This window comes from Pimephales promelas, chromosome 8 (assembly GCF_988280905.1).
Source record: "Pimephales promelas chromosome 8, fPimPro1.hap1.1, whole genome shotgun sequence".
In the NCBI taxonomy this organism is placed as follows: domain Eukaryota; kingdom Metazoa; phylum Chordata; class Actinopteri; order Cypriniformes; family Leuciscidae; genus Pimephales; species Pimephales promelas.
The window spans coordinates 13,283,151-13,306,973 of record NC_142776.1 but is presented as its reverse complement, the minus strand read 5'-3'; the positions used below and the strand labels follow the sequence as shown (position 1 = coordinate 13,306,973).

Sequence of the window (23,823 nt, the reverse complement as noted above, 5' to 3'; positions counted from 1 at the left end):
TGCTGCTTTAGCCCATCTGCCTCAAAGTTCGACGTACTGTGCGTTCAGAGATGCTCTTCTGCCCACCTTGGTTGTAACGGGTGGTTATTTGAGTCACTGTTGCCCTTCTATCAGCTCGAACCAGTCTGGCCATTCTCCTCTGACCTCTGGCATCAACAAGGCATTTCCGCCCACAGAACTGCCGCTCACTGGATGTTTTTTCTTTTTCGGACCATTCTCTGTAAACCCTAGAGATGGTTGTGCGTGAAAATCCCAGTAGATTAGCAGTTTCTGAAATACTCAGACCAGCCCTTCTGGCACCAACAATCATGCCACGTTCAAAGTCACTCAAATCACCTTTCTTCCCCATACTGATGCTCGGTTTGAACTGCAGGAGATTGTCTTGACCATGTCTACATGCCTAAATGCACAGAGTTGCCGCCATGTGATTGGCTGCTTAGAAATTAAGTGTTAACGAGCAGTTGGACAGGTGTACCTAATAAAGTGGCCGGTGAGTGTAGATGATGGTGGTGACGTATCTGCTTTGCCAGAAATAGCTCGAAGTTGTGCATCTTCGGAAGCTGAGCCGCACAAAGTTACAAAAATGCCATGCACACCACCATAGTCTGAATGGGATGTACCCAAAAAGTGAAAGTGAGGAGCATTTATGGGTACAAGTTGGGAACTGGCCTACCTTACATATTTCAAGGGTGCTAAGTCCAAAATAAACGGTACCCAAGCGAAAGTTTCATTTTTTTTACCTTCTAATTTGCATATCAAAATGGTCACCAAATTGCCTATCTTGCTCAGTCATTGGACCATTTTCCCCTAGTTTTAGTAGTAGGTAGGTAATCAAGATGAGGAAATTAAGATCAATAGTCAAGGGTCAGAGCAAAGATATATTGGAGGCTCACTGCCTTTATGTATATATTTGTAAAATACCAACTTTTAAGGCGAGACACTACAGGTGAATAGGTTAAAAATTTTAAATAATAGATATCACCATGAAACTTCCTCAGTTGATTACTTACACAAGTATATAAAAATGTATTAAAAGTTTTTTGAAATTTGTATGTTTAATTATGCAAATTTGCATATATTATTGTTAGATAGATCTGAACATGATAAAGCCAGGTGCAATTTTTTTTTTTCATTTTGTTTACACACAAGATGAAAAAAAAAAGTTCAGAGGTATTTCAGGAAATATGCTTTCATTACCTAGGAAATCTAATATGTCCATACTCTTAAAAAATCGATTTTCGCCATATTTTTTTTTAAAATTAAAATATGACATAAATCAGGCCAGGAATGATTTATTTACAAATCCCTCCGAAAATATCTTCAGAATACTCCTAAGTGTATAACTGGAAGGTTTGGTGTACACAGGTGCTACATAGGCTGAGATATTTGTACTGGAGAATGACAAAAAAAATCATTTGGAGAAAAAGGCATTTAAAGGCAATTTAAAACATTTGTATTGAAGAAAAAAAAAACTTGGTGGAGAGGTTTGAGTACCCGAACGACCCTAGGAGCTATGCTGTCCGGGGCTATATGCCCCTGGTAGGGTCTCCCAAGGCAAACAGGTCCTAGGCGATGGGTCAGACTAAGAGCGGTTCAAAAAACCTTATGAGTTAAGAAAAAAACAAGGACCGTGACGTTGCCCGGTATGGCGCAGCCAGGGCCCCACCCTGGAGCCAGGCCTGGGGTTGGGGCTCGTATGTGAATGCCTGGTGGCCGGGCCTCCCCTACGGGGTCCGGGCGGGCTCAGGAACTGTAAGGGGCCAGTGCTGAGAGGATTGGGCGGCAGTCGAAGGTGGGGGCCTCGACAACCCGATCCCTGGACACTAGCTCTGGGACATGGAACGTCACCTCGCTGGCGGGGAAGGAGTGTGAGATTGCGTGAGGTTGAGAGGTTCCGACAAGAGATAGTCGGGATCACCTCTACATATGGCTTGGGCTCTGGAACCACACTCATTGAGAGAGGATGGACTCTTCACCACTCTGGAGTTGCCCATGGTGAGAGGCGACGGGCTGGTGTGGGTTTGCTTATAGCCCCCCAGCTCAGCCGCCATGAGTTGGAGTTTACCCCGGTGAACTTGAGGGTCGTTTCCCTGCACCTACGGGTCAGGGATAGGTCTCGCACTGTCGTGTGTGCCTACAGGCCAAAAGGCAGTGCAGAGTACCCGGCCTTCTTGGGGTCTCTGGGAGGGGTGCTGGAAAGTGCTCCGACTGGGGACTCCATCGTTCTACTGGGGGACTTCAACTAGGGCTGTGCAATTAATTGAATTTCGGTTTTGGTTTCGGTTTCGATTTCGGCTCCCAACGATTACCAAAATAGTACAATCGAGTAAAAACGATTATTTTGCCATGTTCTGTTTTGTAAGAACACTAATTTCCTCATGTGTCCTGAATGACGTACGCGCACACACGTCATGCGCACATCTGCCCCTCCCGAAGCCAAACGCTTTCAGCCTACACTGTCAGGGAGGCAGGTCGTGTGCATGTTACCCGCTGGAATTTAAAAACTTAGCGAGAGTAAAGATGGCAGAAGGAGGGCAGCCACAGCAGCGTTTGGTAAGCAAAAAAGGCAAAACCAACTCCATTGTCTGGGAACAGTTTGGCTTCGAGGAATCCGACGACGAGCAGAAACATGCTATGTGCAAGATTTGTTACATGGTAGTGGCTGCAAGTAAAGGGAACACCACGAATTTGTTTAACCACTTGAAAATTAAACACAGAGTGACCTATGACAATTTAATGAAGAAACAGAAACAACAATCCACCCCCATCAACATCATTCGTAACCCAGACATGCATAACGAACACACTCTACTGCGCAACTCCCTATCAGTTGAATTCGGAAAGGCACAAAAAAATAACCGAGTCTGTTGCCTATTATTTGGCTAAAGACATGCGCCCCACTAGCACAGTTGACAACCCTGGATTCAAGAAAATGGTCAATACGTTGGATAAACGTTATGCTTTACCATCTTGACACCATTTCTCGAGAGTTGCTCTGCCAGAGTTGTTCAACAAATGCCATGCAGAAGTGGCTAACGAGGTGACCAAGCAGAATACTTTGCAATAACAACGGATATATGGTCTAGCCCAGTGATTCCAAACCCCCGGTCTGCGGACCGGTGCCGGTCTGTGAACACGTTAGTACCGGGCCTTGAAATATTCCCAGAATTTTTTTTTCCACATAATAATTGTGACAGAAGTATGCGGAGAGATGAGCGGGCTCAGCAGACTTTAATGGCTAATTTCATTGCCGACAGTTCCGGTAAAAGGAAAGGCAATGACCGACTTGAAATATAGAGAATGAAAAAGTCAAGCTTCTATCGTAAATACGATACCTCATGCATTAGATATGGATTCACGACAACAGGCGATTCCGTGGCGTCAAATCCGTTGTGTGTAATTTGTGGTGAAAAACGCTCCAATCAAGCAAGCCGTCAAAACTGCGGCGGCACTTCACCAAACATCCAAATCACGGTGTGTTTGCTATTGTATTCTGAAACTGTTACTAATATACAGTAGGCCTAGTAGGCTGTGTTATTTATCCTGGTTGACTTTATGATTAGTTTTGCACATGCATCACCACAGAGTTAACTATTTCTGACAGTACCGGACAGCCTCTGTCTCGTTCACTTCACGTCTGTGGGCGTCAGTGTCCAATTTACCTTCGATGAAATCTAACCTTTGTGTAATTGAGAGAATTACAAAAAAATATTTAGCTACCTAAAAGTTAAAGGTTTTTAACAAAACTCAAGAGATTTATGAGTGATGTTAGTCTAGTAAAATTTTCTAAAAAATATTTTGCTACCTAAAAGTTAAAGATTTTTTGTGTCACGCATGCATGTCTATTTCCCTCATATTAAATATAAAAACGCATGTTGACTGATATGTTTCCTTTGTCTGAACTCCTTTATTAATGGAGTAGCCTATATAAACAGCCTTTTCAATATATTAGTATTAAAATGCATTTTCTGAGAATTTATATTTCAAGTTTTTACTGCACATGTCTAAATGTGCGCTCTTTGGTCCATCAGTGCTTGGGTCACCATATATCGGAAAACATTTGGAATGGGTCAGACATAATTCTGACCAATTATTAAGTTTTCTGCGTATCAAATGCATGTAAAAACTAATTTTCGCGTATATATACATAATCCTTATTGAATCCTTATGTAAATTTAGGGGGCGGCCGGGGGTTCCAACGTCTATGCACCTGCTAGTGAGTGAGTGCTTTGTGAGTTGCTTTTGAAGTAGACCTAATTGAATGGGAGAAAAGAGAAACTTTTTGTGAACCGTTCTGAAAGTTTAAAAAGATTTGTATGCAAGGAGCCTTTGTTGCCACCTAGTTCATTATATGCAAATAAATGATATCCTGTTACTGTTTTGCACAGTGATATGTTCCGAATCCAAACGATGCATCTTAAAATTGAGGTATTCAAATTGACAGCTGGTCCCTGGAATTTTTTTCATGAATATGCCGGTCCCTGGCACAAAAACGGTTGGGAACCCCTGGTCTAGCCGAACCATGGAGCCATACATTAGCCTCACAATCCACTATATTGCCACCGATTTCCGTTTGAATACCAAATGCCTCCAAACGGCGTTTATTCCCGAAGATCAAACGGGCCAAAACATCGCCAATGGACTGAGGGAAGCTTTGGCTGCATGGGGTTTAAACGAAGAAAAGCTAATCTGCATCACTTCGGACAATGCCTCAAACATAAAGCTGGCGGCTGAGCTAAATGTGTGGATAAGGCTTCAGTGCTTCGGGCACAGACTCCACTTGGCTATAGGTTAATGTGATAAGTGACATGATATGTGGTGATTTAATTATATGTAAAACAACAGCAACAATACTCGGAATACTAGCAAATAATAATTTGACAGTTATACCGTGTCCTAACTACACTCGATGCCGCAACGCGCGCGATGTGCGACAAAATTTATCTTTTTCGTGTCAATCAGAGTTTTTGTTTTTGACACGCGACGATTCTATTTCAGAAACGGTTTCTATTTTTCTGTGACTTTGCTCTAGAACAACAAACACAAAGTGTGGCAATGATAATCTCAAGTAATGATTAATGATTGTTAGGAAAATGGCGCCAGCAACGGATCACATCTTGGCAGGTGCTGGGATTTCCCCGTTTCTCCAACTAGCCGGCCGTTTTCTTTGTTTAATCGCCCTCGTGTCTGAGGCTGTTTTAATTTTTTTAAGCAGAGTTAAATATTTTATAAATGATAAATTGGGACCTATGCTTTGTAGTATGTTTTTTACACTACTACTCTTTTCCACCATTGCGCTACCTGTACGTGTGGTGTTTAGAACTGTTCACGCTGATCACCTACGCTTCGAGAATTCAAGCAATTACGAGGACCAGGGACGAAACTGTTTTCATTTGGATCCTCTCCCGCTATTTATCCGAGCGGGAAGTTTTCATCAAAACTTATTCGGCTATCACGCAATCTATTCATCTGCTTTGAGTTATGGACGCGCTGTGATATGCAAACAGACCGTCAAACAACGGAGATCCGGTGCGTCTACTTGAAAGACTCGTGGTTTTCTGCTTATCTTACTGCTGCTTTGCGGGGATGTTCAGTTAAACCCGGGACCAGTTTACCCAGGAATACAGCAGGACTCTGGAGCTGAGCTTCACTTGGCAACAACCATGGTGGCGTCTCACAATGAAGGGTGTGCATGGGGATTTCCTGTAGATCTACCTGGCCTCCCGAACAATGAAGTGAGTTTAATCAACAACGTACTCAATGCTCCAAGGTATGACACTTCTACACTACTTTCTAGTCATTCTACAAGAGTAAAAGAAACACCGATGTATCATGGAAATGCTTCCTTGTGCCGAAATCCTGCAGTAAGAAGGCATACATTATGTAGGATATTTCAGACTGCAAATCATGCAAAGGTCCTATGGGATCCGAAAGTGAAACCGAGAGGACTGTTTGGCGGTCATTTGAATATAAGAAGCGTTGTTGCAAAGAGTGAGTTGTCTCATCTATTATCCAATTCAAATTTGGACTTCCTATGTATCTTTGAAACGTGGTTGCAGCATTCATCATCTTCTAGTGTATTTATTATGCCTGGATATCAGTGTTTTAGGCGGGATAGATCTTCTGGAAGGGGAGGGGGAGTGTTAATTTATGTTAAAGATGGCATTAAGTGTGAACGTCTCATGTTTAACTCCGCTAATGATTTAGAATTTGTGGGGTTGAAAATGATTCTATCTCCTCAAATGTCATTTATTTTTTTATGTGTATATAGGCCCCCTTCTGCTAACAATACATTCTATGATCAGCTTACAGGAATTTTAAAAGAATAATCTTAACAAAGAAATAATTCTTATGGGTGATTTTAATTTGAATTGGGAAGATAAATTAAAGAGGAAAATACTTAAAATTGTTGCAGATAAATTTAATCTATATCAGTTAATTAAAGGGCCAACTAGAATTGCGAAATCTTCGAAGACACAGTTAGATTTAATATTTGCTAATAAGCCTGAAAGGATAATCAAGAGTTATAATCTGATCACTGGGCGATCTGATCACAATCTAACCTCAGTTGCACGGAAATTAACGAAAAATAGATTTAAAAATTATACGGTAACTCTTACTAATGTTTTTCATTGTATACCTAAAGGAAAATTAGTAGCATTTGATGAAGAAATAGCAGAGCTAGAGTGGAATGATATCTTATCCTCCAAAGATATAGATTATGGCTGTAACACATTTTATAATAAATTTAATTCTGTGAGAGAGAAATTTACTGTTGATGTCCAGAAAAAAATCAAACATAAGAATGTTTTACCATGGTTCAATGCGAACTTATGGAAGCTGATGAAGAGTAGGGACTCAGCATTAAAGAAAGCTATTAGTACAGGAAGAGACATAGATAGGCTTTGTTACAAGGGTTTGCGTAACAAAGTAATTCGAGAGCTGAGAGTAGCCAAATCCAACTATTATCTTCATTTAATGAATGAGGCTAAAGGAAATAATAAGCTAATTTGGAAAAACATAATACTCTTTTGCGAAAGGAACCAAATTTTAGAGGAGATGTTAAACTTAAAGTTGAGGGAAAGTTAATTGAAGATGATTGTGCCATTGCTACTATTTTTAATAATTTTTTTATTGACTCTGTTAAAGAATTAGGGGATACATTTCCAAAAAGGGAAATAAATATTAGTCCAAATGTTTCCATATAGTCAAGACAAATGAAATGCAAGTTAATAAAGTCATTAGCTCATTGAAAAATTCACAATGTAAAGATGCTCATTATATGGATGCTATGTTTGTTAAAACTCACAAAGACTTAACCCCGGTCATCACTCATCTAATTAATTTGTCATTTGAAGGTAGTGTTTTTCCTCCCGCATGGAAAAAAGCTATTGTCACTCCTATTTTTAAATCTGGAGACCATTATAAAGTTAGTAACTATAGACCCATAAGCATACTACCAGTCCTCTCTAAGGTTGCAGAGAGGATTGTTTTTGCTGACATCCCATCTTAACATCAGTGAGTTTGGCCAACATTGTATGCTGTTTGGTTTCAGAGCAAATTATTCTACCGAAACAGCTACTTTACATTTAATAGAGCAAATAAAATCTAAAGTTGACAAAGGAGGATTTGTTAGGGGCTATATTTTTAGATCTACGTAAGGCCTTTGATACTGTTAATCATACAGTTCTTCTTTCTAAGTTGTCTTCTTTTCAATTTTCACCTGAAGCTATGACATGGGTATCCTCATACTTACTAAACAGAGAACAATGTGTTAGAATTAAAGGGGTCAAGTCCTGTGATCTGCATTATACAATGGGTGTACCCCAATGATCTGTACTAGGGCCCTTACTATTTAGTTTGTATATTAATGATCTTCCCCAACAGTGTGAAAGGATACAAGTACAAATGTATGCTGATGATACTGTTATTTTTACACATGCAAAAACAGCAGACTTAAGGCGGGCATACACTGTGCGATGTCTGTGCGATTTCAGCAAGGTACCTACTCACACTGAACGAGTAAATCGCATGCGATGCAAAGCCAAAGTTCACGATTTATGTGCTCACACTGTACGGTCCGATCGTCGAGCTGCGACTTCACTGCTCACACTATAGACCATTTCACAAGATGTAAACAACACTGGTCCAGAAGCACTTCCTGTTTCAGTTTTTTAACACTACATAAAAGCTGGGATAAAATACAACCAACAGAACATTTAAAACTGAATCAAAAAGTTAAACAAACATCTTTAAGATGTTTTCTTTACATGTGAAATAAAGAAAACAGCTACAAAAAATGAAACAGGAAGTGCTTCTGGACCAGTGTTGTTTACATCTTGTGAAATGGTCTATACGTGTAATATCTGCGATAACTCCCTGGATTGCGCTTATTTACGTGTATGTATCCAGAGATATTGTCAAAACAAGCATCTGCTATCAGTATCAAGATGATTTAGTATTTTCAATTTATGCATTTAATTATTATTATTATTATTATTATATTATCATTATTAGGGGAGGCCTATAGGCTAATTTTACTATTAAATTGATCCGCTATTATAATTAATTTGCCACGCAATATTTTCACAGCACATAACCAACGTGCTGTGAGGATAATAAAATATTAATCTTACTCCTCATTAAAAATTGTCTAGGTCGATTTAGGTCGATTACAATGAATTATATACATATAAAATAACTATTAACAGTCTATATTATGTCCGAACATTGCCATTATTAATTATCAATGAAAATTAAAAACAGGTTTATTTCAAAAACATTGTTTGACAAAATAATAAAAGAGGTGTTACATATCAGGTGGCTTGAAGACGGTGGGTAATATTATCCATTTTGCAACACGAACTGGAGGTAAGCAACAGTAATTTGTAGCTCGTTTTTATTTAAATTTTATTTTTGCTGCAGATGAAATGGTTAAACTTCTGTTTTCGCACAGGTGCAGTGAGGGAAAAAACACTGAGTTTAGGGCAATCGGTTCGTAGCTTTGCTTCAACTGTGCGATATAGTCACGAGGAGCGACCAAAATTGACATGCCAGAAATTCATCCGACCATCCGATTGTCGATCGTGAGAGGTTAATCGCCTCTCGTTTCTCCCTGTACACTGCACGAACACTGCACGACAAACGACGCACGACAAAGCTGAAAATCGGTCCGACACGAAAATGAGTCGCATGAGTCAGAATTCGGCTCAAAATCGGACGAAAATCGCACAGTGTATGCCCGCCTTTAGCGGCTGAGAAGTTAAAAGCTGCTACTGAAAAGATCACACAGTGGCTGGAACAGTCATGTCTTAGCCTAAAGATCAGTAAAACAAAAGGAATTTTTTTCTCTAAAACAAATGTTAAATCTCCTGATGTTAATATTATTATAAATGGTGAAAAGTTAGAAATAGTAAATGAGCTAAATTATCTTGGTATAATATTGGACTCAAATCTCAGTTTTAAAAAACAGGTAAAGAAAATGGTGAGGAATATTAAATATAATATGGAAAACTTTAGACAAATAAGACAATGTCTTTCTTTTGATGTAGATTTTATAATCGTAACGTTACGCCGTCCTACCTGACTCTGCACACACACGAGCAGCGGATCTCGTTTCGCTTCCCGGGAGATGTAGTTCACAGAGCGATTTTCACATAAAACTAAATGTTACTCTTCTGTTGTATGACAAACTGCGACGTTTTTGACTTTCAGAATTATCTTTTAAATTGACAAACATCATATGTGTAATTGAGGGCACAGTTCAGACGGAATAAAAAGATAAGTTGTCTCTCGCCATTGACTACCATTCATATTTTTTCCGAAATAAGGTCCATGAGCTGAAAGCGGAGGGGCGGGACTTAGGCTCTCTATGGCAAGCCGTTTTAGCTTTTATTAATTTCCAGGATATGAATTATTGATATCAAGAATTAAATTTTTTGATATCAACAATTAAATTGTGAATATCAAGAATAGACATTTCAACTAGTAACAATTTAATTCTTGATATCAAAAATAAAGTAATAACTAGTAATTACTAGTAATAATTGCATTTCTGATATGTGAAATTGTTATTTCAACTAGTAAGAAATCAATTCTTGATATCAACAATTGGTTTTGAATGGCAGCCTTTGGTGACATTTCACTAGTGAAAATACAATTGTTGATATCAAGAATTGAATTCTTGATATCAAAAATGTAATTGTTGATATCAATAATTTAATTGTTGTTTGGCTACTACTACTACTAGCTTAGGCTAATACTAGGCTAGCAGCATACTATTATACTTTATTAATAATAATAATAACAACACCACACAAATAGAAAATAAAATTGATTAAATTTCTATTTTATTGCCATTACACAAGTTTATTTGATGTGATATTTGTGATAATTTGTGATAATCATAGTGATGCTAAATATGTATTTGTTGTAATCTTAGAGAATGCAATGAAGGATCCCAGGATTGACCGGGCGATGGGGGTTTGCAAGAAGGTGGTTAGTAGCTTTTCCTACAGTTGGAAATAGAAGTAGGGCTTTGACAGAGGCAGTTGAACCTGCCTGAACACTCTCTAAAGACTGAATGCCCGACTAGATGGGGATCTAGGCAGGCTATGGTCGACAGAGTCCTTGAACAACAGAAGGCCATTGCCCAGGTTTTCTCTAGTGACCGGAAAGCTAGACATCTCACCCTCACATGGCAGGATATTGATGTGCTAGAGGCCATCAACAAGTCACTCAGCCCTCTGGTTGAGTTCACTGATGCCCTTTCTGGAGAGAAATATGTTAGTGTTTCTTTCCTGAAACCAACCCTCCACCTCTTCAATAACCAAATATTGGAAGTGCAGCAGGAAGACACAGACCTTGCCAAAAGCATCAAATAGAAGATAGTAGATTATCTCAATGAGAAATACAGTGACACAGCAACACAAGAATTGCTGGACATGGCCTCTGCCTTGGACCCAAGGTTCAAACTTAAATATGTCAATGAAGACAACCGAGGATCCATTGAAGACAGACTGAGAGCGGAGATGAAGAATGTCATGATAATAAAAATAAAAGATTAATTGCATGAACATGTTGGCAAATATTGTGAACATTAATACTACTATGGTAAGATCAGGTTAAAAATAAAATTCCTAAATTTATAATTTGTTCCCTCCAGGAGAATGTCCCTCTTGAGACTGCAGTAACACCTTCTGAGGATACAGAGGATGATCCAAAGAAGAAGAAGAAGAAGGGCCTAGGCAGCTTCTTCAAGGTCAATACAGTCACACCTCCTCAGCAACAGGACCAGGCCATAGCTAGTGAGCTACAGTCTTACCTCCAGAGGGAAATGCTGGATGCTGAGGAAGACCCACTGAAGTGGTGGATAGAATCCCAGAGGATATACCCTCGGCTTTCAAAACTGGCAAGAAAATACCTCTGCATTCCAGCTACAAGTTCCTCTTCAGAGAGGGTCTTTAGTACAAGTGGAAACATTGTCACCTGCTTGCGTTCATCTCTTAAACCAGATAATGTTAACAGATTGGTGTTTCTGGCTAGAAACATTTAAGAAATTATTTTAGCAACCCTAATAACATGGTGACTTAAATCATTTTGTTGTCTTTAGTTAACTTGGTATGTTAATGCCGGGGCCTGATGATGGGCTAGCCTTTTATATTCGTGGAGTTGCTGGAATTTGTTTAATATATTTTGCCAAAATGTTGCCTACTTGTTTTAAAGAGATTGTGGAAGTGAATACAGGGAATAAATACTTTTATACTTTGATTTGAATTTTATATTTATTTTAATAGTTCAAAAAGTACAATAAATGTTCAATGTTTTAAGAATTGTTGAAAGGTGTCTTTTTATTAAATGCGTCACGTTATGTTTCCAAAGTCATGTGAAATAATCGTGTTAAATAATCGTGATTTCAATATTGACCAAAATAATCTTTGATTATAAAAATGATTATGATTTTTCCCAAAATCGAGCAGCCCTAACTTCAACGCTCACGTGGGCAGCGATAGTGACTTTTGGAGGGGCGTGATTGGGAGGAACGGCCCCCCTGACCTGAACCCGAGTGGTGTTCAGTAGGGGTGTAACGATTCACTCGTTTTCTCGATGCATTGATTATAAATCCTGACGATGCATATGCATCGATCCTGAAACATGTATTTTGAATCGTGAATCGTTTATTTATGTGAATAATCAATTTAATAGACTAAGAATTGAATTGACCGCGATTTTATAGCGATTCAGTGGTTTAAAATATGTAAACACAACCTTAAAGTGTTCCTGGTACAAGCTGCCTCACGCATTGGCCGTCATAAGACATCCGCATTTGATTGGTTTCACACGCTCACACACCCCTGATTTCTCATGCTGAAGCCCGGTCGGTCAAATGCCTGAAAGGTGAGTTTATCTTTCTACCTGTTGAGCTACTCGTGTCGTGATCAGCTAGTATTACCGCAAATTAGTTAAAATCTCCCGGAATCTAGAGCAAGCGTGCATACGGGACAGAGGTTGTGCTCCAAACCGCGTATCGCGCGTGCACACACGGCTGCACGCACTCGGCAGAGAGGGAAAGTGAGCGAGAGACCACCTTGCATGTACGGAGAGTCTTTCCATGTAATAAATGAATGAAAGCGTTTTATTTCATAGTGCCCACGCAATGGCATGGCAGCTTTATCAATAGCTTGGGCGGTTTGCCTCAAAACTATTGCTTTCTCGACAGAGAGCTCAAACATGAACTGCTCAAAAATCTGTAGTTACATGAGAGCTATGGGACCAAGCGCAAGCAAAATGCAGTGAAAAGATGTTAACGAGTGCACTGAGAGGACGCAAAATGAAACTAATGAAAACGTCTCCATTAATTTGTGCATGTAGTCATTTAATGCAATACTTTAAAAGCCTTTTTCAAAATATTGGCTACTTAGGTAGGTTTCTACAAATGCTAATTTGTAGGCCATTGAATTTTTTTTATAATAATATATTCATTAAAATTATAAAACAAACATGAACTAACATTAACAATGGACAAAATCCCCACTATCTGACCCCCGAAGGCCACTGTGTAGGCTAATTCAAACCCAGACAAAGACCCATTGGGTGAAGCATTGAAAAAATAATATAATGCATATAAAAAATTAAGAATCGAATCGAATTAATCGAATCGCATCGAATTTGGATGTGAATTGCATCAAATTGAATCGTTCTGAATTTGCACAAATCGTTCTTGAATCGAATCGAAAACCTATGAATCGTGAATCGAATCGCTGTCTACCCAAAGATTCACAGCCCTAGTGTTCAGTTATTGGATTTCTGTGCTAGTCACAGTTTGTCCATAACGAACACCATGTTCAAGCATAAGGGTGTCCATCAGTGCACATGGCACCAGGACACCCTAGGCCGTAAGTCGATGATCGACTTTGTGGTTGTTTCATCTGACCTGCAGCCGTATGTCTTGGACACTTGGGTGAAGAGAGGGGCGGAGCCGTCAACTGATCATCACCTGGTGGTTAGTTGGATCCTATGGCAGGGGAGGAAGCTGGACTCGGCAGACTCAAGCTTACTGTAAGGGTCTGCTGGGAACTTTTGGCAGAGTCTCCTTTCAGAGAGATCTTCAACTCCCACCTTCGGCAGAGCCTCGACTGGATCCTGAGGGAGGCTGGAGATATTGAGTCTGAGTGGACCATGTTCTCCACCTCCATTGTCGAAGCGGCTGCTCGGAGCTGTGGCCGTAAGGTCTTCGGTGCCTGTTGAGGCGGCAATTCCTGAACCCGGTGGTGGACACCAGAAGTAAAGGATGCTGTCAAGCTGAAGAAGGAGTCCTATCGGGCCTGGTTGGCTTGTGGGACTCCTGAGGCAGCTGACTGGTACTGGCAGGCCAAGCGGACTGCTGCCCGGGTTGTTGTGGAGGCAAAAATTCGGGCCTGAGAGGAGTACGGTGACGCCATGGAGAAGGACTATCGGCTGGCCTCAAAGAGATTCTGGCAAACTGTCTGGTGCCTCAGAAGAGGAAAGCAGTACCCTACCAATGCTGTTTACAGTGGAGGTGGGCAGCTGTTGGGCCAACTGGGGATGTCGTCAGACGGTGGAAGGAATACTTCAAGGCTCTCCTCATTCCTGCCGTCACATCTTCCATCGAGGAAGCAGAGGCTGAGGGCTCATCCATCACCCTAGCTGAAGTCACAGAGGTAGTCAAGAAACTCCTCGGTGGCAAGGCATCGGGGTGGATGAGATCCGCCCTGAGTGCCTCAAGTCTCTGGATGTTGTGGGGCTGTCTTGGCTGACACGCCTCTGCAGCATTGCGTGGCGGTTGGTGACAGTGTTTTTGGGATGGCAGACCGGGGTGGTGGTCCCTCTTTTTAAGAACGGGGACCGGAGGGTGTGCTCTAACTACAGGGGGATCACACTTCTCAGCCTCCCTGGGAAAGTGTATGCCAGGGTATTCAAGAGGAGAATTCGGCCAATAGTGGAACCTCGGATTCAGGAGGAACCGTGTGGTTTTCATCCAGGCTGTGGAACACTGGACGAGCTCTATACCCTCTACAGGGTGCTGGGGGTTCATGGGAGTTTGCCTAACCAATCCACATGTGCTTTGTGGATTTGGATAAGGCATTCGACTGTGTCCCTCGCAGCGGCCTGTGGAGGGTGCTCCGGAAGCATGGGGTCCGGGGTCCTTTACTAAGGGCTGGTCCCTGTATGACCGAAGCAGGAGCTTGGTTCGCATTGCCGGCAATTAGTCAGACTTCTTCCCTGTGCATGTTTGACTCTGGCAGGGCTGCCCTTTGTCGCCGGTTCTGTTCATAATTTTTATGGACAGAGTTTGTAAGCCCATCCAGGGGCCAGAGGGTGTCAGGTTTAGGGACCACGTGATTTCGTATCTGCTCTTTGCGGTTGATGTTGTTGTGTTGGCCCCTTCAGACCAGGACCTTTATCATGCACTGGGACGGTTTACAGCTGAGTGTAAAGCGACTGGGATGAGAATCAGCACCTCCAAAGCAGAGGCCATGGTCCTCAGTCGGAAAAGGGTGGCTTGCCCACTTCAGGTTGGTGGAGATATCCTGCCTCAAGTGGAGGAGTTTAAGTATCTTGGGGTTTTGTTCACGAGTGAGAGAAGGTTTTAACGGGAGATTGACAGACGGATCGGTGCAGCTTCTGCAGTAATGCGGTCGATGTACCAGTCTGTTGTGATGAAGAAGGAGCTGAGCCGCATCCCTTAGAGACAGGGTGAGAAGCTCGGTCCGAGAGGAGCTCAGTGCAGAGCCGCTGCTCCTCCACATCAGCTGAGGTAGCTTCAGATGCCTCCTGGACGCCTTTCCGGGAAGGTGTTCCGGGCATGTCCCACTGGGAAGAGACCCTGGGGAAGACCCAGGACACACTGGAAGCCAAAACAACTCTGGCTGTTGTCTGCCACAATATATACCCATTGATGCTTTTTTTTAACAAACTGTCAAAGGATTCAGCACCAAAATGAAAATAATAATTTTGCACCTGGCTTTATCATATGTTCAGATCTATCTACTGAAAATATATGCAAAATTGTGCATATTTAATGATAATGCCTAATTTGCATAATTAAACACACATTTCAAAAACTTAGAAAACATTTTTTTATATACTTGTGTAATCAACTGAAGAAGTTTCATGGTATCTAATATTTAAAATTTTTACCCTATTCACCTAGTGTCTCGCCTTAAAAGTTGGTATTTTGCAAATATATATACATAAAAAAGGCAGTGAGCCTCTAATATATCTTTGCTTTGACCCTTGACTATCATTCTAGAAACTTAATTTCCTCATCTTGATTGCCTACTTACAAAAAACTAGAGGAAAATGGTCAAACGACAAGATAGGCAATTTGGTGTCCATTTTGATATGCACATTAGAAGGTAATAAACTAAAAATTTCACTTGGGTACCATTTTTTGGACTTAGCACCCTTGAAAATTGTATGGTAGGCCAGTTCCCGACTTGTACCCATAAATGCTCCTCACTTCTTATAGAAGGCTATATTTCTGAAATCCTACCACGTGAAATTGCTTAACTCATCACGCACGACTGCCCACACTGCAATGACAAAATTTTTTGTCATGCACTCCATTATGCTTTGTGCGGACGCAGCCAGTATAAACCAGGCTTTACATCGGTCAGTTAACTTTTTTTTGTGCACAGAAAATGGCTTTTGAAAGCTGGGGTCAGGAATTGCCAGAAAGCTTAATTTAAATGCTTATAACATATTAAAAAATATTCAAGTTTAATGTGAGTGGCTTTTGTGCATACCAAAGTTGTTAGATATGAGTTTTTGATGTTCAGGTTTGGTACGGAGCGGCTATATGCACAGAAAGAAGACCTATTGCACGAAGCGCTGGAGCTGGAAGCCGAGAAGAATCTTCTAGCGAGTGGGGAAAATAAATACCAAGATGAAGAGCTCAGGAAGAGAGCACTGGAAGAAATATCATCCCTTGAGCCTGACAAATCCACCGTGCTGTCAGTAACAACAGCTCCACCTGCTGGTAAGGAGTTTTTAGTCCAGCAATAATTATTATATCATTAAACATCATACAGCCTGAAGCCTTATTGCATCTAATTTAATCACATTTGTGTAATTTTTAACAGTTGTAGCAAGCCCAGAACCTGAAGAGCAGGAGGAGGCTGAGCTCACAGCTCCTACAGCCAAACAGCCATGTCAGTGCTGCTGCCAGACCTATTCAGAGATCCTGAGCTTTCTAGAAAAGCGCTTTGAAGCAGAGCAGAGTCTGCGAGAGGAGGAGATGGCACTGAGAAGAGAGGAGCTAGAAATCCAGAGGAGTAAGATTGCCCTGGATCGAGAGCGTCTAGGAGCAGAGAGAAAAGAGCGGGAACGACGGTTTGAGCTGGAGAGTCAGGAAAGACAGGTCATACTCGACTTGTTGAAAGAGAAGGTCCTAAAGAATGAACGGAACTCTGACTGAAATTAAAAGTTTTTCTTTTCAGTCTTTGATGTTGAACTCTCCTTCCAACCAATGCTAGCATTTCACTTTCCTTGTTTAATTTGATCTCCTTAAAGTATGAAAATAATATAAACCTATAATAATATAGTATATATATCATTTAATGCAATGGGTAAATGTCTTGAGATATGATTGCATTCTTTGGATTACCTGAAGGAGGGAACGGAGACGTAGTCCCGTCGCCACTATTGCTGTATCACCGCTGACTCAGAGTTATGCTCAACTCCTCAGCGAAAAACAACTAGAATGTGCATCCGCTTCTGTATTTATACCCGCGCCGCAGGGGAGGTGTGTGTAATACATTTCACACAGAACACTGACCCCAGGTTTCAAAGACAAGGCTTAAGCCTAGTCCCAGACTAAAATGCATGTTTGAACTGTTTAACTGAAAGGAATTTGCACTGACCTATTTTAAAATAGGTCAGTGCCATTGTTTTGTCACAAGATGCACACCAGTAATGTTTTTCCAGGGATTTATAAAAGGTACTTTCATGTCCTAATTGAACTAAAACATAATCCTGTCTTAATCTAAACCCTGTCGGTGAAACCACGCCTGAATTTAGTAACTGCTGTAATGCTTAATTTTAGATCCAGTAATGGCATGATTAGATCATTGTCTACACTGACTTCAGTGTGCTCAAAGCTGTGCTTAATTGAAGCTATTGCAATTGTGATATACCACTGAATACAGAAACTGTTGCAGTACATTTATCAGTACAAGTTTTATTGGTAAAATGTTTGCAGACCTTAATCACTTCACCATAAAGGTAAAGCTATTTTAGTTTCGCTTAATAGATGAATCGCTTAATCTCTAATATCAGTTTAATCTCGGGTGTAAGTGTTAGTGATTGTGTTATTATTTTTCTTCTAAGTAACCTGTTCCCAGAGATCATAATTAATGCCACATTTGGTTTATGTGTAGACCATTGTGGTTTTCTTCTGCATTTAAATCTTTGTTGTGTAATGTTGCAAAGTTGTGTAAGTAAAGTTTAACTTTATTAAAATGTTACCTTTTATTCAAATTGTGCTATTTTGCTAAGTGTGTTTAATAAGTGGAGTAAACAGGGGAAAAGGACAGAAAAAGCTACATACAATGCTTCAATGTTATTGGTTTCATCAACTTTTCTTTACGAAAAATTATGAAAAAGCGTAATGGTTGACTTGGATTGTGTATGCTTTGGTAACAAATCACATTAAAGCCTTGATGTTGAGTTGTGTGACAATGTATAACATTTTTAAATTTGAACAACTCTACACATTTAGTTTCTGAAATATATGAAGATGTGATGGTGCAAATGGGTGATGTCAAAGAAAAGGTTTACAATAAGTTTAAAAAATATATATATATAAATGGTGGCAGCATTTGGGCAGGCATGACCCGGAAGCATTATTCCTTACACTACAACTTATGGTCCGGTCACTTTAAAGGAACACTCCAACTTTTTGGGACTTTGGCTTGTTCAGCATATCCTCCAGAGTTAGATAAGTCCATACATACCTTTTTCATCTCCGTGCGTGCTGTAACTCTGTCTGACGCACCCACCGCTAGCCTAGCTTAGCACAAAGACTGGATGTAAATGGTTGCAGTAGCATACTAATCCCAAATAAGTGACAAAATAACGCAAACATTTTCCTATTTGCATGATGTGATTTGTAAAGTCACAGAGTGTACAAATAACAAGGTCATATGAGACACAGTCATCTTTTAACCGTATATATATTGGGAACTATATTCTCAGAAGGCGAAGCACTGCTACTTGGGCAGAATGATAACCGCATCACCTGAGATGGACCATGGTTAGGAGCAGAGAGTTCGTTCGGAGTTGGAGTAATAGAGTCAGCAATTACTACTTTGTAAAAGCATAGTTTACAATCATGGGTGTTAGTTGTATTGTGGCTGCAACAATAAACAGGGGAGACTGGGTAATACCATGATTTTGAATTCCAACCAAAAACGCATCCCGACTAAACATGAATAAAGAATTATTACAGTAATCGATATATTTTAAATGCAATTTATTACAGCTGAACCAAATGTATTCAACAACATATGAAGAGTTCAGATGCAAAAGCCTCTAAGTGCTATTTGAAATTTTCTTCTAGAATGATAATTTTTATCAAGCTTGTATATTTAAGCTCAGTAATTTCACTTAAATTGCAATGAAGATTACCTATTAATTGTAATTTAAGTGAAATTACTGAACTTAAATATACAAGCTTGATGAAAATGATCATTCTAGAAGAAAATTTCAAATGGCACTTAGAGGCTTTTGCATCTGAACTCTTCATATTATACAGTAATGTTAGATAATTGCATTACAATAGGCTAGAATAAGGGGAAAGTAATAGCACAAGGCAAATTTTTGCACAATGAACCCACAATAGCCTACCCGTACTGGACAAGGTCACTGTTTCTCAAATAAATAAATAAATAAAAAATCTGATTCATTAGCAAGGTGAAGGCTACAGTTCTGAGTTTACCTCTTGCTCCGCTCATTTGTTACTGGGCGATAGAGCACGTTTGTGACAAAACAATAACATTATAGGGGCCTGCTAATGACGGGTCTTTTGCACGCCCAAGTTCGTAATTTCAAAGGTAACATGTAAATACGAAAATGTTTGTCACTTATTTGTTATTTTGTCAATCAGTCTGCGCATAAGTAAATAATTAAAGACACAAAATATTGATCTTAGTCAGAATATTTTATTATGTGTTTAAACACAAAGATTCCGCAGAGAGAGCAGTTGCTAGCAAGTGGCAAGTTCAAACTACTTTGTACATGGACATTTAAGGGATATGGTATAGTCTTACGACATATTACACAGCATTTCGCCAGATAAATAATTATGGGGGTGGTTGTTATAGAGGAATAATTAGTGTGTTATAGAGTGTAAATGTGATAAACCGCATATCGTTGCCTTCACCGTTTGGTGCTACAGTAACATGCATCATTCAGCACAACATTGTTAAAATTTGTTATCTCGGTTATTTACATACGTTAATGAAGCTAAGTGACATGATGTACAACACAGCTAAAGGTTAGAAGCTAACGTTAATGTTTTCTAATGTAAGTCTAACATTAGACTAATGTTACATTAGAGATTTTAAAGATAATGTTAAAATACATTGTAGACTTAACCTAGAACAGATGTAGACATACTTGTTAAATTCATCCGCATTGAGTTGGTGTTGTGGTCTACCGCATAACTTAATCGCATAACTTTATCCAAAGCAGACATGTATCTTGGTTGATATGTGGTTTGGTAAAGGGTAAAAAAATACAAACCATCGCCCAGCTTCTCGGGAACCTAGTGTCAGAGTTGCATTTACCCCATAAACACCGTTTGACCATTTTAAACTTAAAATATAAAAAAAAAAAACGAATGAAAACTGAATATCTGCAGTGCATTTCAATGGAAGTGGAAGCAGAGAATGTCCGAGTGTATTGGGTTAGCTGCATACTGTGATTGGCTCATCACGTTTGAGGGCGTGGCTTAGCCATAGGTCAATTAATCAGTTCGTCCGACGAACTCTTTTGATTATTAATTTATCCTAAGAAAAGGGTATCTTCCATGACCCCAGAAGAATAATTATTTCTTAGCATGTACAGCACTAACCGCAAGTAGCAAAAACCGCAATCGTAAAAGTGACTTTGTATTGCAAACAAAACAGAACCAAATACATAGTATGTACAAGTTTTATTAACTAAATATAGGTATTTATATGAATATAAATAAACTAAACAACATACACACATGAATAGAATAGGTGAGTGATAGAACGAAACCGGAAACAGAACTATTGAGAAGTTCCATGTAACTATATCAGCAGGAACATCAGCATTTCATTTTCAAAGCATCAAATCATGTATACTTGCATGCCTGGGTAGTGTACACTAGGGGTTTCACAACTACTGATTTTTGTTAGTCGACTAGTTTTGCATAACAGTCGACGACTAGTCGACTAGTCGTTATTCTATACGGTGTGCGATATCACGAAACGTAAATGTTTCCACGATCTGCTTTTGAAGAAATATCGTAGTATCGTGTTACAGTGCATTCTATCAGTTCAGTTCTGGCGCCTCTTTCTCAACTGTAACGCGACGAAGTCTTATCACACGTTAACGAATATGTACGGGACACTGCAATTCACGAAAGTTAATTATTTGCATAAGCCTTGCAGGTTAAACATTTAATTCATGTGCTGATGATACGCTGTTCTAACGTGCGCTTTCCTGAGCGCATAACCCCCGACGCTCACTAGAAGACTGTCAAACAGCGCCTGAATACTGGACTAAGTTATCTTTGAAGTCTTATTTTGCTAATACTGTTAAATACACATAATGTTTACATAAACAGAATTGGCTATGTCTAAGTGAAAGCAAACATTTGAGAGAAAATCTGTAATATGCGTCTATATTAAACGCGTCGCGTGCTGGTCTAAAAGCGACAGGAGTTAATAGTAGCCTACTGCCGCTTGAACTCAAAGGGATAGTTCACAAATAAATAAATAAATAAATAATAAATCTGACATTATTTACTCACTCTAATGTTGTTCCAAACCTGTATTAATTTCTTTCTTGTGCTGAACACAAAAGAAGATTTTTTTTTTAATGTGGTTAACCAAACAGTTGCTGGTCCCCATTAACTTCCAGAAGAAAAAAAAAAAAACTATACACTGGGGACCAGCAACTGTTCGGTTACCCACATTATTCAAAATAACTTTTATTTTAGACAGAAGAAAGACACTTATTCGGTTTTAAAACATCTTGAGAGAGTAAATTAAGACAATTTTCATTTTTGAGGGAACTATCCCTTTAGTGTTAATAAAACAAAAAAAATCACTGACTGAGAACTTTAATAGTAGCTTTAATAAGAATCAATAATGTATACAGTGATGTCTATATGTAGTGTTTTAATTTCATATTTGTTCATTTAATTACTTTCTTCAATGCTACTGCTAAATGCACCTGTATCTGAAAAAATAAAGCAGTTTATTTAATTTGAATATTAATTTGTGTAATGTTCATCTTGTATTATTTTTTAATAACAAAGAAAATAATGACAAAGATTTTTATCTTCGCCACTGGCCTAAATGTGTGTCTTTCTTTTTTTTCTTTTGTTACCTAAGGCTTTGTTTTTAACATAGGGACATTCGTTTGGCTGTAATGAACAGCCACTTGCAAAAAAATAGTAAAACCAACTTGAAAAAGAATCCTGATAAAAAATCGTGACCGTGATTTTCCTAAAGAAAATCGTAATATGATATTTTTGCCATATCGCCCACCCCTAAAAGTTTATTTATTAAACTGACGCATTAACGCATTGAGCATTGTTAAGGAAGACAAAGGAAGGAGTTGGTGAATCATTTGAAATGTATTTTTGAAATTCAGAAATAAAATAAATAAATTCATCAGTTATTATTTTCATCAACATGTGTTAAAAAATTCAAAAACAGCAGCATTCATTTAAAACATTCTTGTAATTAAAACATTCTGAACATTTAGCCGCGCCACACCCGCGCATCAGCGAACTTGCAGATAAACATGGCTAGCCTCAGACAATAACATTGTCAACATCACAACTCTAAGTTTTGCTCATAGTTTTAACTGCGTTTGTCATTGCATCTTTAAGCAAATGTCATTTAAACATATATAGGCCAATACAAGTTTGACGTATGGTTATACCGAACTGACCACTATTTTTTTTTTGTCGAGCCATAAATCTTAACATGGAACTTCACTTACCCCAAAGCGGTGTCAACTACAACAGTGGGAAACATTGATAAATATTATCCATACAGCCCTCACTTTTTTCGTTGCCATTCCATAAGCCTACTAGTCAATGTCCTCTTCCCGGATCAAATTCACACTGCCTTTTCGGTTAGCGTTGAGAAACACCAGCGCATCGACGTGGGATGGATGGAGGCTACTCCTCTGTCGGGTGACTGTGTTCCCCGCCAGAGAAAAAATTCTCTCGCTTGGGGTGCTGGTGGCTGGAACAGCTAGATAACACTTCGCCAAATTGGCTAGACGGGGGAAACTGCCCTCATTTTGTGCCCACCACTTTAGTGGATTATCCATTGTGGGTATGTGGGCTAATTGATGGTAATCCCGTAGTTCGTTTGCATTGGTCATCCTGGCCCTTTTGCTCTTCGCACCTTCATAATGTGGTCCAAACAGCTGCTCGAAGTCGTTCTCCAGCCTTGTTTTCTTGCCATTTTCAGACTGGTTGTCCCCACCGTCAGCTTCACCTTCACCAGGGTCTATGAAAAAAAAATGGCAAAAAACGATTTAGTTTCATGTTTAAATAAAAAAAAAATATTATATATTAAATTTCATGTTGATGATTAGCCTATATGAAAAGTTAATAGCATAAATAAAATAAGATAATCCCGAAAATATCAGGAGAAAATTACTGCCCTACAAAAAGGCCTTTACAGTTTTCATACCAGCCAGTCAAACATGTTATGGGTAGATTAGTGGTAATGCATATCCGAAACGGGACATAATTTAACCCAGATATATTTTTTTCACAAGACAGAACACTTGTCATAAAGCCCATTACAAGTCTTAACTCATTTTTGACCAAATGTGTAGTTACTGCGCTTTGCCTTTTTTTAGGGCAGAATTGGAGTGGGCATACATTTTGACCACTTCATGAAGTAAAACTTGCCCCACAGTCCTGAGAAATATATATATTTAAGGATGGCCTTAGGCCTACATTTTTAGCCAAAGCAACTTAAACATGGAAAACGTCTCGGGTTATGACTATAACCCTTGTTCCCTGAGAAGGGAACGAGACACTGCGTCGATAAAATCGACTCTTTGGGGACGCTCCCTAAG

The 23,823-nt window shown here is 39.5% G+C and overlaps 2 protein-coding genes across 4 annotated transcripts in view; both read left to right on the top strand.

Moving 5' to 3' along the window:
- The window catches only part of LOC120466956 (uncharacterized), an 81,457-nt gene extending 63,268 nt beyond the window's left edge, over positions 1-18,189 (top strand). For all 3 annotated transcript variants that reach the window (XM_039655677.2, XM_089133979.1, XM_089133980.1), the window contains 2 exons: positions 16,302-16,501; positions 16,605-18,189. In XM_039655677.2, coding sequence (XP_039511611.2) covers positions 16,302-16,501; positions 16,605-16,939 — 535 coding nt within the window. In that variant the 3' untranslated portion in view covers positions 16,940-18,189. The remainder of the gene's footprint in view (positions 1-16,301; positions 16,502-16,604) is intronic.
- On the top strand, positions 1,255-16,295 carry LOC148977663 (E3 SUMO-protein ligase ZBED1). Its single transcript, XM_089133981.1, has 2 exons — positions 1,255-10,497; positions 11,165-16,295. Exons 1-2 carry the CDS (start codon positions 10,450-10,452, stop codon positions 11,552-11,554), a joined length of 438 nt encoding a protein of 145 aa, XP_088990107.1. The 5' UTR covers positions 1,255-10,449; the 3' UTR covers positions 11,555-16,295.
- Positions 18,190-23,823: the final 5,634 nt, after the last annotated feature.